This window comes from Thermobia domestica, chromosome 7 (assembly GCF_964235325.1).
Source record: "Thermobia domestica chromosome 7, izTheDome1.hap1.1, whole genome shotgun sequence".
Lineage (NCBI taxonomy): Eukaryota > Metazoa > Arthropoda > Insecta > Zygentoma > Lepismatidae > Thermobia > Thermobia domestica.
This window is the reverse complement of record NC_137460.1, coordinates 99,725,380-99,744,443: the sequence shown is the minus strand read 5'-3', so window position 1 is coordinate 99,744,443 and position 19,064 is coordinate 99,725,380. Positions and strand designations below refer to the sequence as shown.

Below are 19,064 nucleotides of genomic sequence, written 5' to 3'. Positions count from 1 at the left end.
TTATTTTCTCGGTTAGGGTGATGGTACAAATTTTTTGAAAGAGGGTAAAAAACGGTGCAAAAGTACTAGATGGCGATGGTATTGTTAAATCTTGGAAATGAGTTAGTAGCTGAAATACCATTAACTTGGAACACCATTTTGAATTTTCTATTTCTCAGTAATGGTGATGATAGCAAATTTTTAAATCGAGGTGCAAAACGGTGCAAAATGGGTGCAAAACGATGAGATATAAAACAATGAATTTTATGAAGGTGGCGTTCTAATGTAATGGAGCTGATTAATTTGACATAGTATACTAAAGTGAGACTTAGAAATCTATTGAAAAATCAAGTCGAGTCCATCAAGATATTCTAAATACACGTCTAAAGAATAACTAATTATCCATTAGATTGAAGCTTCCTGTTTTACATTAGAGAACAATAAGAAATTCCATACTTATGGCATATAGAGCTCTTTCACTCTCCAAAAATATTTTTCAAACCTCATTCTGTCAATTGAATGATTTTCACTATCCAGAATATTAAATTTGAGTGTCTCGCACACCATTCCTGTTCTCCAGTTCTCAACACTATTTTCATACTTTGAGAGCATTCAAAGAGGCTATGCAAAGCAAACACTCCCATGAACTCAACAGTTGAAAACCGTTGTGCAGGAGTTTTTAAAAACACAATTGGCTCCTTTGTTCCATGAGGTACAAGAATGTGCCAAAAAATAAACTATGTAGGAGTATACGCTAAATCATGTTGTATCGATAACAGCTCCGTTTTCTTTGTATTTTTAAAACGTTTGAAGGTTTCAATAGTAGAACAAATTATTAAAGAATAGTATAAAATAACTAAATTAGACGCACTATACTTCAATATGGGCTAACTTTCTTTAACTGCCAAAACTGTATAAAGGAAAGTTTTGAGTCTTGAAACTTAACTCCCCGAAGCACGATCTTAGATCACATAAAGGAATCTTCTCAGATTTTATTTACTTCTTTTTCGTCATAAAATTTTATAAATACAGCATGCAGCAGAATACTATTTGTATCTAAACATAGATATTCTTGTGCATGAAATTAACAGGGGAATTCAAAGAAAATACAACACAAACAATTTTTGAAACAGTCCTCCTATGAAAGTAACAAATGGTCCCTTATAATAATCGGCAAATAGTCTAATGGCAAAATAAAACTAACAGTACGTATCATTTTCGAGTCAGAAACTATGACTTTCAAACTATACGAATTCAATGTTCAAACTTGCAGTAGTGCACCTATGTGTATTAGTTGCATATAACGTAACAAGAATAAATTCTGTTCCTCGGACGTTAAATCCATATAAAAGCCATTACTCCTTATCCATTACTGTTTTAGTTCTTATACTGCATTCCTATTCGAAATGTCTATTCGAAACTAATTTCAAAGGTTCAGAACTTAATAGGATCATATGTTTCATACGAAATTTTGGGTCTAGGTCAAAACCCAAACATCGAAAAACCCCACACTCAAGAAATGTCAAAACGCCCACACGATCGGTCATAACTCCAACACAAATGGACAAATCTACCAAACGCACGAACGGTCAAAACCCCCACAGTCAAAACTCCCACATTCAAGAAATGTCAAAACGCCCACACGATCGGTCATAACTCCCACACAAATGGACAAAACAGCCAAACATAGCAACGGTCATAATCCCCAGATAAATGAACAACTCTCCCACACAAATGGTCAAAACTCCCACATGCAGAAATTGTCACAACTGTCACACACATAGAGAAAAAACCGACACAATCGGACAAATCCCCCACACTCTGAAATGATCGTGATTGCACGTCTTTGTTGCGGCTCTTTGTGACACCCACTTTAGTGTTTCTGTCATTAGAATACAGTGGAAGAAGAATAGTTGCAACATCAGTTTAAGTGGAATAAAAAAAGGTTATTAAAAAGTACAAGGGCAAGACATGCAACCAGGATCATTTCAGAGTGTGGGAGATTTGTCCGATTGTGTGGGGTTTTTGTCCATTTGTGTGGCACTGGTGACAATTTCTGCATGTGGTAGTTTTGTCCATTGACGTGGGGATTGTGACCGTTGCTATGGGTGGGAGTTTTGTCCATTTGTGTGGGAGGTATGACCGTTGGAGGTTATGACCGATTACCAGTGTGGGGGTTTTGGCTGTGGGAGTTATGACTGTTCGTGCATTTGGGAGATTTGTCCGTTTGTGTGGGAGTTATGACCGATTGTGTGGGCGTTTTGACATTTCTTGAGTGTGAGAGTTTCGGCTGTGGGGGTTATGACCGTTAGTGTATTTGGGAGATTTGTCCATTTGTGTGGGGGTTGTGACTATTTGTGTAGGCGTTTTGATATTTCTTGACTGTGGGAGCTTCGGCTCTGGGAGTTTTGACCTGTTCCCGAAATTTTCTTGTTACAGTCTTTTGCGTGAACGAAAGTACATAGTTAAATTTTTTGCTCCCAATTTAATAATTTTATCTTCTTGTTAAACAACAGTACTGAAAATAAATATACAGCTACTACTACCTCCTTTTGAAATCTAATTATGAAGAGCAAAAGGGATCTTTTTTTTTAAATTCCGTTTACATGGTAGGTGATTTTTCTTTACAGAAAGTGGTAATTATGTAACTCCAAAGCACTGCAATACATGCAATACATGCAATACATGTCTCGAACTGTACGATAAAACAATTATTTTGCCGTATGGAAGTAAGGTTCCAGTTTTGTTCAATATTGTAGCTATTTTCGGGTTCACCTGTAAATGGAAATTGTCTTTGTGTTATCGTTGACAGTAAGCTTACTTTTGCGGAACATATAATCTCAATATCTTGTACAATATCTGTATCTTGGGCATTCCGAAGACAAATTAAACTTAATGCTTTCCGTTCACATTCTTTATTGATGCGCAACGTTGAAACTAGAACAAGAAATTATTCTACAGATTCATGGAATATTCTATTTATCGAATGTTAATTTAAATATTTGACTCGTACTCGACAATACCATATAAATACGCCTATATGCATAATATTATTTTGTGTTCCAGGAGAGGATATGCATATGGAGAAGAAGTAATAGCTAATACATCGGTGAGAAGTCTTGACAAAATAAAGTACAAAGCTCTTTTATTTATACCACTTAAGACCCAGGTAATTTATACATCTATATTTCATTTTAGAAGATTGACCTCCTTTTTTGCAATATGTTATAATCAAGACTATTATTTTATCTAGAATTACAGCACTATTAGAAATTTCAATACTTTATCTTTAACCTTTATATTACTACTAAATACTATTTTTTTTTTCAGAATAGAAATGGTCATCCTGTCAGATAAATCTTACACACAATTTCATGATGCGTTAATTTGTATCACACTTTAATTCTATTATGTAGAAATGTGTCATATCCATTTGTCATTATCTATAAGTTGCTAAAACAGTCATAAAATATGTAAATAAATCAATCATAAATGGGATTAAATGTATTACATCATACATGGCGTTTCCTCTCTGAACAAATCTGTTTGACTCTGAAAGGAATATGACACTAACAGCTATATTAATTCGACGAAGTAATTCATGTTACAGTCTTATAATACATTAATATTCTAATACATTATGGCTGTGAATGTCGAAATTATTGTTGAAAGCTTCGAATAAACAAGATTAGTGTACGACATTTATTTTACATATTTAATTCATACCCTTTTGAATGTGACGCGAAGTTATTTCGATATAAAGAATCGTGTCTAAGCAGACGAACTACATCTCACGTATGTGGTGTATAGATTGATGTGAGTGTATATAATGAGGTGGCAGCACCACAGACTTCTGGCGATGTTTAAAGGCAGCTCGCGATGCGCCTGCAATTACCATGAAGTTTCTCTCAATCTGTACTTCATTATGTACTCAGTTCACATGATGGAAGGTTATATGCTAGTCTTCCCTTCTTCTTCAAAATGCAATGTGTGTTAAACATTTATATTAATCAAAGATGAGACCAACCCTAGTTTTTCACAAGAAAATTTCACCGATTTCTGCATGACATATGTCATTTTCTTTTATTGTTAACAAGTGTAATGCACGTCCCTTATACGGTAAAAATAATATTTATTGGAAACATTTGAAACTTTTATACACTTCTTATACGTAATAACACATCTTTCTAACTTAAAATATTTTTCAATGGATTTCTACTTTGCAGAAGCTACGCTGAATAAACTCAATAAATATCTCGCAAAGAACTTTTCGCGGTTAAGTCCAAATCAAACCGCTTTCTCGTCTCCAACAAAAATTGTTTAAAGAAATCCATACACGTCATTGTTCCAATTTTTAATCAATCAACGACAGCTTGAAATAAATATTCTTTTGTGTACGTTATGTTGCAAAATTACTTTCTTACATTCGAAACCGGAGAATATGCTCCCTTTCATGCAAACTGTTCTGCAAGATTTGTGACCGTGAATCAGAATTATCCTAAAGTTACCTCAAGCGTTCTCCTGGTATCTATAACTATCCAACTTGTCTTGCTATATGACATTCCGTATTGTATATAAAGTATAAAAAATCATGATAGTCCGTTCAACGTTTCAAATAAACCTAGGTACGCCCCAGAAGAGAATTACTCAGCGGTCTGTCTTAAAAATTTCAGTTCCTAACTAAAGGAAATTTATAACCGTTTTCAGCATTCCTAATTCATAAATTCCAAATTTTTGTGTATATTGTTTGTCTTGTCTATACTCTCAGAAAAAATGAACATCAGTTTTCTAAGCATAACTGTTTTACAGCTCTGGTTAAAGACGAAAATCAGTTCAAGGCTGTTTCTCCCGTTTGTTTCCCTTTTCGTAAAATTCCACTGTATCTTCAGCCTTGGATTCAATGAACGAATTTATTCAATTTATATTATTTATTACAATTCAAAATTATTCAACATTTGAATAAAATAACAACATGCATTAATGAGGAATGGAACAATACTTGCTAACAGAATAACAGAAAATATAATAATCTGAATAAAATTGTAACATTCCATTAAATACACTAAATTTATGAAATAATTGGGAAAATTGGGGATTAAATCAGCAAGAAATATATTTCGATAGTCGAACCAAAGGAAGGGGTAGAGAACCACCCTCAACGGCATCATATCTAGTGTACTGTCTTTTCTAGCTTCATCTAGCTTCATCTAGCTTTTCTACGCCATCCAACGATATTACAACTTATTTCTATAGTATGTAGTCAAGTTGTATAAATGTTCAGTGTTGTCCTTTGTGTTAGAGAAGAAACACCTCATCTTGTTCTTTTCCATGTGGTAAGGTGCCAAGAACAGGCGACACATTGCCAGGTTGGATAACAATAGATATGCGTTGAATTAGGAAAGATGTTGAACGAATATGTCCAGTAACGATAGAAATGCGTCTGCCTACTTCTCTAATAAAATCAAGGCTTACAGATCCCCTAGCACCACTAGTCTTCGATGGCAATTGGAGCAAAAATAAATTTATCTAGGAGGTTGTTATATTTCCTTTGCTTTTCAACTTCTCTACGACTAGCAACAACCCCAGCATTCATAACAGCTAAAGGGAGACTTGAATGGGCAGATGTATCTGAACATGTAAAGTCCTATACTAGTGATTTGGCTTTCAAGGAAGGAACTAATGTCATGCCATCAAGTAGTTTACCATCTCAATGAGAACATCCTTAAGGTTCACGTTGGAAGGAATTCCAGGTGAGGTAAGGACTCGTAAAATGATATCATTCACTGAGGAGTGTATAGCGTGTCTACCCATGCTCTTCATGCATGAAAGGCCATGCAGGTCGCGTTGGTTAACTTGATCCCCGCAACCTGGACAGCGATGTGGCTCACAAATATCTGCACCTAATCTTAAGGCGACAGAGATTCGAAACGCCTCATTAGTCATCTGAAGACCTAATGGTGGGGAGGGTATTGCATTCAACCCTGCCCCAGCATGTAGGGATGCGTCAGCACGAATCGTGCCTTTATCCTCTGGAACAATAACTGATTGTAAAAGAAGTTCATGAAAATGCGATGCAATTGGTGTGTACCAAGATGCCTGAGAACCTCATTTGCTAATTTCTGGAAGATCTGTATCTGTTATTTTTTCGTTCTTGAACTGTGCCATCTGGGTCTAGGTGGTAACCTTGCGGAACAAGAACCTGGACTAAACGAAGAGATCCGAATACGATGACCCCCTAATCTCACAGGTGGGGATGCTCGAATCCAAGATTCTTCGCTTAAGTAGCAGTTTAAAATTGACTCCAGACCCATTTTAAGGATATGATCATATTTCTCCAGTAGTGGAGTCTCATTCCAAGAGGGAAAGCATCGTAAAAAGGAGTTTAAACGAGGGATCAACAACGAGACACGTAGAAGAAAGAAAGCTGCTTGGACAGAAATTGAGGCGAGTCGAGGCAAAAAATATTCTAACTTCAATATTTTGTTTATCAGGACATTGGTAAAAGCTTCCTTTGTGAGAGCGGCAACTTTTTAAATAATAGGTCAAACTTGGCTTCGTATGACCCAATAAAACCAACTTCACAGTTTGAAAAATTCAAATATAGGCCAACTGCAGATATTTATATTATTATTTATTTAATTTATTCAAAATTATCAGTTATATATCCAACAGTTCCAAACATCTAGTAGTAGTTAAAAAAAGTTATTAAAGACCATCTTTTGAATTTTCTGAGAGAGACACTTCGTAATCCATCTTAACTTCTCATACTAGGGTGCATGGTAAACAAGTTTCTAAGTTCTACGTGTAATAGTTTCTGAAATCAGAGTAATGGCAGAAAATATTTCAACTGCACTATTCCTCTATATAACCACATTTAGAAAAAAACGTTTTTATTTAAGAAATACAGTGTAAGTAATAGTAGGTTTACACATACTTTCAAGATTCTATTTTTGAAGGGGGCTAATTTTTCACAAGACTCCGTTACCTGTACATTAGAGTCCAACAATATATTAAGTTTATTGGGTTAAATTGTTTTGGATATCTGGCAAACAGCATAACATACTCATCCCAGCGTAACGTAACAACATAACATACTCAACTCTGATCCCATACGTAACTTACGAATCACATTTAGAAAGTCCCGACTTAACTAAAGTGGAGGAACATTTGCACATATTTTTAAAGGTGTGCATCTAACAGTTTCGGAGATGTAGCAAACGATAAACAATGTCAACTACCGTTATTTCCCCTTAGATCCCAAATTGTGACAATTTTCGCTTTATATACAGCACAGGACACAAGGAAAACATATAACCAAAGAGTATCTTAGCATAAAAGGTTTATATATATACATACATACATACATATATATATATATATATATATATATATATATATATATATATATATATATATATTTACATCACCTAATGCTTATGGCAACAAATACTATTCGAAGCTTTCTTGCACCCACTGGAAAACGTGAAGTATATTAGTATTTATTTGCATATATTGTTATTGTAGACTGTTCCCATAATGCCCACCGACTTCGATTTTACAAAATTTGAGAAATAAATTTCACTTTTTATTTAGTGGTCAATTTGAAGGCATTTTGTTATACTACCATTAAGAAACCCATATACATCATATTACGAATCAATCATTATGGAACAATCTCATGTGTGACACGGAGCAGTGGTACCAATCTTTGAAAGTTTCATTTACAACTTTTTTTCCTTTTTCTTTTTTAACTGATTTTGTGAGTAATGGTGCATTCAGTATAAAGGTACAACAAGATATTCTCTGTCTCTCTCTCTCTCTCTCTCTCTCTCTCTCTCTCTCTCTCTCTCTCTGTGTGTGTGTGTGTGTGTGTGTGTGTGTGTGTTTGTTTGTTTCTAGTTTCCGGCGTAAGCGTGTGGATACTACCAGGTATACTTTCGTGTGTACAAATGCTAGTGTGTGCGGGTGTGGCGCGGGGATCGCGTAGTGGAACTTATCAATATTAGTACGTACATACAAACGGCTGTTACTTCACACGATAACTTTGGACGAATGCGAATTTTTAAATTCTGCTCTTTGCAATAAATAAGTAGAGTGATTCCTCTCGAGGGAGTTCCCCTAAATGGTAGCCCCTACCATGTCCATTTGAATCACAAATTGCCGCAATCGTTTGTACATTGTTTGTACAGAAATGTGCAAGCCAAATTTTCGTTTGTACACTATTAGGGGCGCCGCTAGAACAGAAAAAATGGGGGCTGTCTAAGTGGTAGCCCCCCACCATGTCCAATTCAATCACAAGTTGTCGCATTCGTTTGTGCATCGTTTGTACAGAAATGTGCAGGCGAAATGTTTGTTTGAACAAACTTAGGGGCGCCGCCAGAACGAAAACAAAGTGGGGAGCTGTCTGAGTGGTAGCTCCCCCCACGATGTCCAATTGAATCACAAAGTATCGCAATCGTTTGTACATTGTTTGTACAGAAATGTGCAAGCCAAATTTTCGTTTGTACACTATTAGGGCCGCAGCCAGAACGAAAACAAATTGGGGCTGTTTAACTGGTAGCCCCCCCACCAACATGTTCTATTCAATCACAAATTATCGCAATCGTTTCTACTTCGTGTGTACAGAAATGTGCAGGCAAAATTTTCGTTTGTACACAATTAGGGGCGCCGCCAGAACAGAAAAAAAGGGGGCTGTCTAAGTGGTAGCCCCCCAACCATGTCCAATTCAATCACAAATTATCGCAATCGTTTGTACTTCGTTTGTACAGAAACGGGCAGGCAAAATGTTTGTTTGTACACAATTAGGGGCGCCGCCAGAACGAAAACAAAGTGGTGGCTGTCTAAGTGGTAGCCCCCGACCATGTCCAATTCAATCACAAATAGTCGAATTCGTCTGTACGTCGTTTGTACATAAATGTGCAGGCGAAATGTTTGTTTGTACACAATTAGGGACGCCGCCAGAACAAAAACAAAGTAGGGTGCTTTCTAAGTAATTCCTCCCCACCATGTCCAATTGAATCACAAATTGCCGGAATCGTTTGTACTTCGTTTGTACAGAAACGAGCAGGCGAAATGTTTGTTTGTACACAATTAGGGGCGCCGCCAGAACGAAAACTAAGTGGGGCTGTCTAACAAGGAACCCTAGGTATCTATCAGAGCCCGATTTTCATGAAACTCTGTACATAATTAGAGTACCTCGGGAAACACGCACAGCCAAAATTGTAGCTGCAGAGTCCAAGACGTTGGAACACTAGGGCTCGAGAAAGATCAAATGTGGAACGTCAGTACATTAAGGACATGGTGAGAAAATCCAAGGTTTTCTTTAAAACTCGTCATTGTAACCACATGAAATGAACATACATGGATACGAGATGGTAGATATCATCTGTTAAAAATGATGAAAAGAATATCTGCCATCTTGAAAGAGGCTATGTTGAAACTGGTGCCATTGCTGTAAATGAGAAGAGGGTCATGCGATGCATCAATTTGAACGTAAATAGACGCAAAAACCCGTTGGTGAAGTCTGTTGTGGGATTACATTATTTCTGTGCTTCTGGTAGAGTGGTTTATGTACAAAATGAGCAAAGGTATCTCATGACACTCGAACAGATGGTGGGTATGGAGCGCTATGAGTGAACTGGTAGGCGTTCTGATTTCTGTTCGAATTAATGGAAATATAATAAACAGTTACAAATTAATGCTAACCATGGCATTATTATGAAGAACCCGTTGTATCAGCACATCCACACCAATTATATGTTGACTCTGACACAAATCATGTACTGCTAAAATTATATTTCGCTCTGTTTTTCTAGTTGCACTGATCCCACTCATAGCGCACCATAACCTGCATCTGCTCGAGTGTCATGAGATACACTTTGCTCATCTTGTACCTAAACCACTCTGCCAGAAGCACAGAAATAACGTAATCCTACAACAAATTTCACCAACTGTTTTTTGTGTATATTTATGTTCAACTTGATGCATCGCATGACCCTCTTCTCATTTATACCAATCGCACCAGTTTCAACATGGTCTCTTTCAAGATGGCGGATATTTTTTTCATCACTTTTAACAGATCATATCTACCATCTCGTATCCATGTATGCTCATTTCGTGTGGTTACAATGACGAGTTTTAAAGAAACACTTGCATTTTCTCACCATGTCCTTAATGTACTGACGTTCCACATTTGATCTTTCTCGAGCCCTAGTGTTCCAACGTCTTGGACTCTGCAGCTACAATTTTGGCTGTGTGTGTTTCCCGAGGTACTCTAATTATATACAAAGTTTCTTAAAAATCGGGCTCTGATAGATACCTAGGGTTCCTTGTAAGTGGTAGCCCCCGACCATGTCCAATTCAATCACAAATTGTCGCAATCGTTTGTACGTCGGTTTTACAGAAATGTTCAGGCAAAATTTTCGTTTGTACACAATTAGGGGCGCCGCCAGAACGAAAACAAACTGGGGGCTCTCTAAGTGGTAGCTTCCCACCAACATGTCCAATTGAATCACAAATTGTCGCAATCGTTTGTACTTCGTTTGTATAGAAATGTGCAGGCGAAATGTTTGTTTGTACACAATTAAAGGCGCCGCCAGAACAAGCAAAGTGGGGGCTGTCTAAGTGGTAGCCCCCGACCATGTCCAATTCAATCACAAATTGTCGCAATCGTTTGTACGTAGTTTGTACAGAAATGTGCAGGCGAAATTTTCTTTTGTACACAATTAGAGGCGACGGCAGAAAGAAATTAATGTGTGGTCTGTCTAAATGGTAGCCCCTCCATCATGTCCAATTCAATCACAAATTTTCGTAATCGTTTGTACATCGTTTGTACAGAAATATACATGCGTAATTTTCGTTTGTACACAAATAATGGCGCCGCCAGAAGGAAAACAAAGTGGGGCTGTCTAAATGGTAGCCCCCACCATATCCAATTCAATCACAAATTATATCAATCGCTTGTACATCATTTCCACAGAAATGTGCAGGCGAAATTTTCGTTTGTACTCTATTAGGGGCGCCGCCAGAACGAAAACAATGTGGGGGACTGTATAAATGGTAGAAGCATTTAAAAAAATGTGTCACATTTATGGAGTATTTTTCTAACAGGACTTTGTTCACACTATTGTGTGGTTTGGTATGTTCACACTATCGTGTGATTCACTATATTGATCTTATCCTAACGATGATGGAATTAAATGTTTTTTTTTTGTTTTTTTTTATATTTATATTTATACTTACAATCATTATTGCTGAGTTAGTTTATTAAACTCGGCTTTTATTATAAACTTATTCATTATTTCTTACGTGAACTGAATCCTTATGAGAAAAATTTATTTTTTTCTTTCCATCTTGCGGAGAAACCGTTATTCTCATCTCGTACAGGAAATTGATAAGTGGAAGAAATAACAAATTCACAAAGTAGACTGTTAAAGGGAAAATTATAACACAGTATTTTGTTTTATTTGATCATCTTCATTAAACTCATTTTGCAGAAACTATAGAATGCATGGTTAAGTATTTTGGTGCATTCAGCATTCTGATTTACGAGTAGAATTGCTAACTGGCCGGTATTTGCTGTGATTTTGATTAAGGCCGGTGACCGGTACAAACTTCTTATTAGACCCCTACTGACCGGTATTTTGGAATCTGCAATCCAGAATATAACATTGAACATCGAAATTTTTCAACAGTGCCTTTACAAACACAAATTTCCGTTGTATTATATATTATCGATATTTTTTTAATGTATGGCAGTTTTTTTATTTATTTAACATAACAAATTTGATAACACTTATATTTTATTGTAAAAGAATTTTATTCATTTATTGAGAGTAGAAAATGACTTTTTAAAGCAATTTCCTTTGTTTGAAGTAGAGTAAATTTCATTTTATGAATCAGCTATTGTTACATAAAGATTGATATCCAGTATTATTCATCTGTTTCGATAATTTTAAACAAGTGGCAATTGCTGGTAAATACAATAACGATCAATACAGTCTTCAGTTTCTCATTTGTACAGAGAATTTTGAGGGTGTGCCGGTAAATTTGTTTTCCTGAGTTGGCAACCTATTTACGAGGTTTTGTTTCAACTCTGCTACATAGTGGCTCCGTACTGACACTCCGCATGCAAATAAGTATGTAAGGCTACCATACGCCCCGATTTCTTAAAATTTGTCCCGGTGTGCAGAAATTCTTGTCCTGTTTTTTTCTTTATTATTATTATTAATTACATATCAAAATTTCTGAAAAGATAATAAAATCGACTTATTCCTTTTGCTTTCAATTCCGACAATACTATAGGAACAATTTCATTCTAATCTTTATTATTATTCCAATCCCTGCTTCCCCGGATATAACATGCTATGTTTAAATCCTCCTAAGTAGCACTCTTATCACTGAAAGTAAGAATGTATACCCTGAGGTGGCAACAAATTCTTGTGACGTTGCAGACCAGCCCCAAAAACACATTTTTTTTCTGCTTCAGAAAAACAATTATGCAAATTGCTTTCTTTTAGTTCGCATTTTAGGTTAACAAAAATAAATCAGCCTATTGAAATTTTGAAACAACTTCATAAATCTGGATATTTTTCTTTATAGACATGTAGAGCATGTAAAGGTGGTATGCGTAATAATATTGAAAATATAATTTTTGCCTAAATATTGTATGTTCACTGATTGCGTTTATATTGTATAACAGCTTCTAGCTTCTATAATAATTTTTAGCACTGTTGATTAAGTATGGACTATATTAATACATTATTTTAAGTTGTATAACTAGTGCGATACTGTAGTAAAATTCGAAAGATAAAATTAATACAAAATGCAATATTTACTACTAAATTGTAAGATGTCCCGTTTTTTCTGTTTTCAAAAAGTATGGTAGACTTAAAGTATGCTAAACCATACAAAATAAATTGTACTGTAAATTGTACCCCTCTCATAGTGCTCTCAAACGGGTCGGGTTACCGGTCGGGTTGTCGGGTCGGGTCACTCGGGTCGGATCGTCACATTCTTCACTTATTTTCTATACGGAATACTATAAAGAGCTTTGTTGTAGAATTCAATTCGAAGTTGGTGAATGAATGATAAATGTGACTAATTGAAGGTGAAATAGTAATAAAATTTTAATTTTACCCTATATTAACTAATTGGCATTGTAATTGTAATTAATATTAATACTGACTTTTTTCCTATCTCCGTTTCTATGTCAAGTTAAATGTCACATTAAGTGAAATTGAAAGGAAATATCTAGTTAACGTCCCACGTTATGCACCAACGCTAAGAGAGACAGTGATGATGAGAAATAATTGAAGTGGTTGAATGCAGAAAGTGGGAGGAAATGGGAGAACACCGAGAAAACCCATGCACATGGTGTTTGTCCACCAGAAAACTTACTTGGTACGAGCTGGAATCAATACCCATGGACCTTCGGGTCAAACATCTGCCTTTGGGCAGGACACATTATTATTATTATTATTATTATTATTATTATTATTATTATTATTATTATTATTATTATTATTATTATTATTATTATTATTATTATAGCTTTAAGAGTGCCCAAGAAAGTTCCGCCGCCTTTTCACCAACACCTTCGAACATTGGTATGTAACCTAAGACGTACCTGGAATATCAAAAATCGTCTCCGTCAGCCTCGACGGCCTTCTGAAAACGTTCTGGAAGGCCATGGATTCCATCGCAGTCGAACTTGGTGGGACGAAGGTATCAAGTGCAGAAGGTATCAAGTGCATATTTAACCTCTACTAGCGATTTGAATTGGCGTTCTCTAAGGTGATTGTCCAAGGAATGGAACAGGTGATAATCGGACGGTACAATGTCTGTGGAGTATGGCGGATCCAATAGTGTTTTCCATCCAAGGCGTAGAATGATGTACTGGGTCATTTTAGCCACGTGGGGCTCAGCGTTGCCTTGTAACAAGAGGACCCCTTTGCTATTCAGAACTGCTGGATCCAGACAGTGCACAGTGACAGTACACAGTTGCATTGATGATCTGACCAGCTGGTAGTAGTTCCCGATGGACGATGCCTCGAGCAGTCCACAAAATGCACAGGAGAACCTTATTCTGGCGTAGTGCTGGCTTGGGCTGTTTTTGAACCGGTTCATGGGATGCTAACCAACAATGACGGCGCCGTGGAGCTTCGTACAGGACCCACTTCCCATCACATGTCAACACCCTGTCCAGAAATTGCTCCTTCCTCAGACGAGACACCAAAGAAACACAGGTGTCTGCTCGCGTTGCTTTCTGGCTCCAAGTCAAATCATGTAGGACCTATCAACCCAACTTGCAGTGCTTCCCAAGTTGATGGTGGTGGTGCCGAATGGTTTCTCCACCTACACTGAAATGTAGTACCAGTTCCTCACATGTCTGTCTTCGCCTCAATTGCTGCCTGAAGATCTTTATTTTGAACATCTGTTTGTCTTCCGGCACGTGGTGCGTCTTCGAGTGTTTTGTCACCGTCCTTAAACCGTCATACCACTACACTCTCCGCGTAGTCACGACACCCTCACCAAAGGCCTGTCATATCTTCCGCCCCGCGGAGCAGCAATTTGAACTCGTACAGCAAACAAGCCCTTATGACGCTCTGTGAAGGCTCCATGTTCACTCAGTCCTTACGCACGTTCACGGTGTATCTGAACAGCCACAACCAATTAGTATGTTGGATATACTTACTAGTGTTGCTCACGAGACCTGGTTTGGGGCATTCTCGTTTCGAAAATGTGTCGTGAAGGTAGTCTCGTCTGGAAAAGTGCATATGTTTCTATTGAAAGAGCTCTGTCTCATCTCGTACCCCTTCATGAAAATTCTGTCTCGTCTCGTCTCGTCCAACAACTGACCTTCACCTTATATCCATTCGCATTCAACTCACGGTGTGAGGGCCAATTGAACACAGACTTCCACAAAGAGACGTAACTTTCTTGGTCACCTTCAGATTATTATTATTATTATTATTATTATTATTATTATTATTATTATTATTATTATTATTGCTGGGGTAGTGATTTGACTTTCTCCGCAATAAAATACTTGCTAATTTTATATAACGTTGCAAATATCTTCTAGATAAATTAATCAAGAAAAAATAAAAGCTAATTCCCTACAGAATGATATTTCAGTGCAATTAGTTCCTTATGATTCTATCAGACAGCAACGCTGTTTTTAAATAGAAAAATTGGAATGTTAACGTGATGAAATTGTTGTTTGTTACACAGCAAAAAATATTAAAAGAAGTTCTATATACATTCCTTACTAGAAAATAATGTCTTCAGAACATTTATTCTTTTAGTCTTCAGAACTTGTCTTCAGAACTCAGTCAAATTTTATTTTGACTTTCGAACTTGATTGCCTAAATTTTAACCTTGGAAATTTGGATGTGGAGTAAAATAAAGAAGGTTAGCAGGGTAGAGAGGAAAACGAATTAGGAAATGCTGAAAAAATGCAAGAGACGAGAGCAATATTAGACGATATAAGGAAGCGAAAAATGGACGGATCACAAGTTTCGATCTTGCTAAGGGATTGCATTCTGAGAGATGTAGTAAAGGGGGTGAGATCAGGAGAGCGAGAGTGTGTAAGAAGGTTGGAATTGATAGATTGTAATAAGGAGGGTGGTACTTTATGTTGGGTTGCGAGGCAGATATTAGCGGGAAATCGCAAAAATGGAAGCTTCTTACCTAGTTCACGGAAACTGGCCTGTCATTAATGGCAGAACACTGAGGAGGAGGATAATTATACTACAAATAAAAAAAGCCGAAACAATGGTTTATTCATAAGAATTGGTCAGCATTTTTTTTCTGGTGGCAGTTTTGTAAGGTTCTAGCTCTCTCAAACTGGTTAGATTGTAAGGTCAAGTCACTCGGGTCGGTTGTCGGGTTAGGTCACCTCGGGTTGGTCCACTCGGGTCACTTTGGGTCGGGCCAATCGGGTCAGCTCGGGTCGGGTTGTCGGGTCGGGTCAGTCAATTTGGGTCACGGGTGGGGTCAGGTCGGTCTTCAACACATATAATTTCCACGAAAATTACAATATACCACGGTTTATACCTCATTGGACTTCCAATAAAACATTTTCAATGATGTGTACACCATGTCACCATTTTTGTATGAGGGAATGTCTAGAGGGATTTTGTGGGAATTTGATGGAGTGTAGATTCCTGTGTGTGTGTGTGTGTGTGTGTGTGTGTGTGTGTGATACCTTACAGGATACAAGGAGTCGAGGAAGTGTGTAAATAAACCGGACAATTTCTGTTATGTATGTGGGGAGCTGATATTTAAATTACAACGTCGATGTTTTACTCCACTTGTGAGGAAGTGTTATCAGTTACATTTTGGTTGCTGTGTAGGAGACCAGGATAAGAACTGGGTTCCTCACTACATTTGTTGTACTTGCGTGAAACGTCTGACTGGGTGGGCAAATGGTGGACGAAACATGAACTTCGCAGTACCGATGATCTGGAGGGAACCAAAAGATCATTCTTCAGACTGCTACTTTTGTATGACACAGATAAAAGAAATAAGCAGTAAATCTAACCACACAGTACAGTACCCTAATTTGCATCAGCAATTAGGCCAGTTCCACACAGTGCAGAATTACCTGTACCAGTACCTCCTCCTCATCTTACGGTAAATGAGGATTACGTACTTGAGGCAACTATTGAAGTTCCAAATGAAGATGATGATCCTACTTATGTAGGAAGCACATCTACATTGGATTCCCATCTGATAACTCCGGGTGAACTAAATGACCTCGTACGGGATTTAAAACTCTCCAAGACACAGACAGAACTTCTTGATTCTAAACTTAAGGCTGGAATCTGCTCCATCGTGACACTAAAGTGTGTATTTTTCGAAACCTTCATACAGAGTTTCAAAATTATTATTCTCAAGAAAATGATTTAGTGTATTGTAATAATGTCTGTGCTGTGATGGATACACTTGGACATGCACATATAAGTACAGAGTGGAGATTGCTTATTGACTCTTCGAAAACTAGTTTTAAGGCTGTCCTTTTGCACAATAGCAACAAATTTCCTTCAGTGCCTTTGGCTTATGCAACTAATATGAAGGAAACCTATGAAAACATCGAAATAGTGTTAGAAAAAATTCAGTATGAGAAATACAAGTGGACCGTTTGCTGTGATTTACAAGTCATTTCTTTGTTAATGGGTTTGCAGCTTGGTTATACGAAATATTGTTGTTTCCTCTGCGAATGGGACAGCAGGAACAAAGCGGAACATTACATCAAGAAGGAATGGCCAACGCAGGTATTAACTCCTGGACAGAAAAATGCTGTTTATTCCTCACTGGTGAGCCCTGATTAGATAATTCTACCTCCTCTTCACATAAAGTTGGGGCTCTTCAAAAACTTTGTTAGGGCAATGGACAAAAGTAATGCAAGATCTTGTTACATCAAGGAAAAAATTCCTCGAGTTAGTGACGCCAGGGATTTTTGTAGACCTCCAAATAAGATGATTGATTCGTGACCAAAAATTTGAGGATCTCTTAACTCTGGTTGAGAAAGCAGCTTGGTATCCATTTAAATGTTTAACAGAGAATTTTTTTAGGAAACAAGAAAGCCCCAAATTACCGTGAAATTGTGAGTGATTTCCGGCAATCATTCAATGAAATGGGTTGCAACATGTCCCTTAAAGTTCACTTTCTAGACTCCCACCTGCATTTCATTCCTGAAAAGCTTGGTGCTGTTAGTGATGAGTATGGGGAACATTTTCATCAGGACATTTCCTCCATGGACAAGAGGTACCATTGACAGTGAAGTTCAAAAATGCTAGCTGATTACTGTTGGACACTTACAAGAGATGTTCCAGAAACCAAACACAGAAGAAAGTCGACAACTAAAACATATTAGTTGAGGTAAGTAAGCAGTGGCGGCGATTGGATGTTAAAAGTGGGGGGGGCAAGATATGATCTGAATATTTGTATATCAGTGTTAGTTTTCCTGGTTGTTTCTAACAATTTGTCTGGCGAAAGGTTGTATAACTAATAGGATACTATCTTTATCAGTCAAAATACCGTATATCGTGTTTCATATTTAATAAAGTAAATTCACAAGAGCAACGCGCATTAGGTACTAAACCTTCATTCCTTGCTCATGAACATCATTAAATTCTGTCTGGAAAATTGTGTGATCAGATTACCTAATAACATATTTGCAAAACAAATAAATAGAAAGTATAATATTAATCATACTAAGGAATAATGAGGCTTGTTTTGTAGAAGTTATATTGAAACTGGGGATTAATAAACAACTTACATTTTTAGTTCCACACTTGCCATTAAATGTGTCATTACTTTTAGAAAATGAAAGACAGTAAATACTACAAGCATATGCTACGACACAATTGTAATATTAATTTCTTTGAATTGCAATTAAAACGTAATTCCTGCAGCTGTCTTAACTCCACGGGAAGACAAATAACCAATACCCACTTACGCAACGACAAATATTATATGGTACAACTTTTTCTATGAACCAGTAATATATGCAAAAACTTTCCATTTCCAAATTAAACTATATATATTAACCAGTTTAGATTATGGCTCTATAAAGGTAAATTATTGAATTTCAGTCAATCAGCTACAGCATCATCCCTATTTATCCTAGAATCATGGTTAGTACCTCATTCTCTTCAGAATAGAACAACCTTTCAAACGGTTCCATTTACGTTTTCCTATCATGTCCCTAAGGCGGGAAATTTTCAGGGAAACATGAATTTTTCTTATTTTTTTCAAACTTTTATCCCCTCTGAACCCACTATGTTAACACACAGATCTCAAAATCAACTGAAAAATAAGAAAGGGGTGTACTAAATGTGTATATATAAAAAAGCTTCTATCTTGAAACTTAAGTGCGGGAAAATGTTTACCAATGAGCTAAGAACATTCCCACAATGCCCCAGATGTAATATAAAATTTTCCTGAGACATCCCTATTTATCCTAGGATCATTGTACGTACATCATTCCCTTCAAAATAAAACAGACTTTTAAACGGTACCACTCACATGTCTCCATCTTGTACCTGAGGTTGGAAAATCATGAAAAAATGGATTAT

At 36.9% G+C, this 19,064-nt stretch overlaps 1 protein-coding gene across 1 annotated transcript in view; it reads left to right on the top strand.

The window, feature by feature from the left end:
* Positions 1 to 19,064, top strand: part of LOC145689270 (pickpocket protein 19-like) — a 176,383-nt gene that overhangs the window by 86,375 nt on the left and 70,944 nt on the right. Inside the window, exon 6 of the mRNA XM_081763409.1 lies at positions 3,046 to 3,148. Coding sequence (XP_081619535.1) covers positions 3,046 to 3,148 — 103 coding nt within the window. The remainder of the gene's footprint in view (positions 1 to 3,045; positions 3,149 to 19,064) is intronic.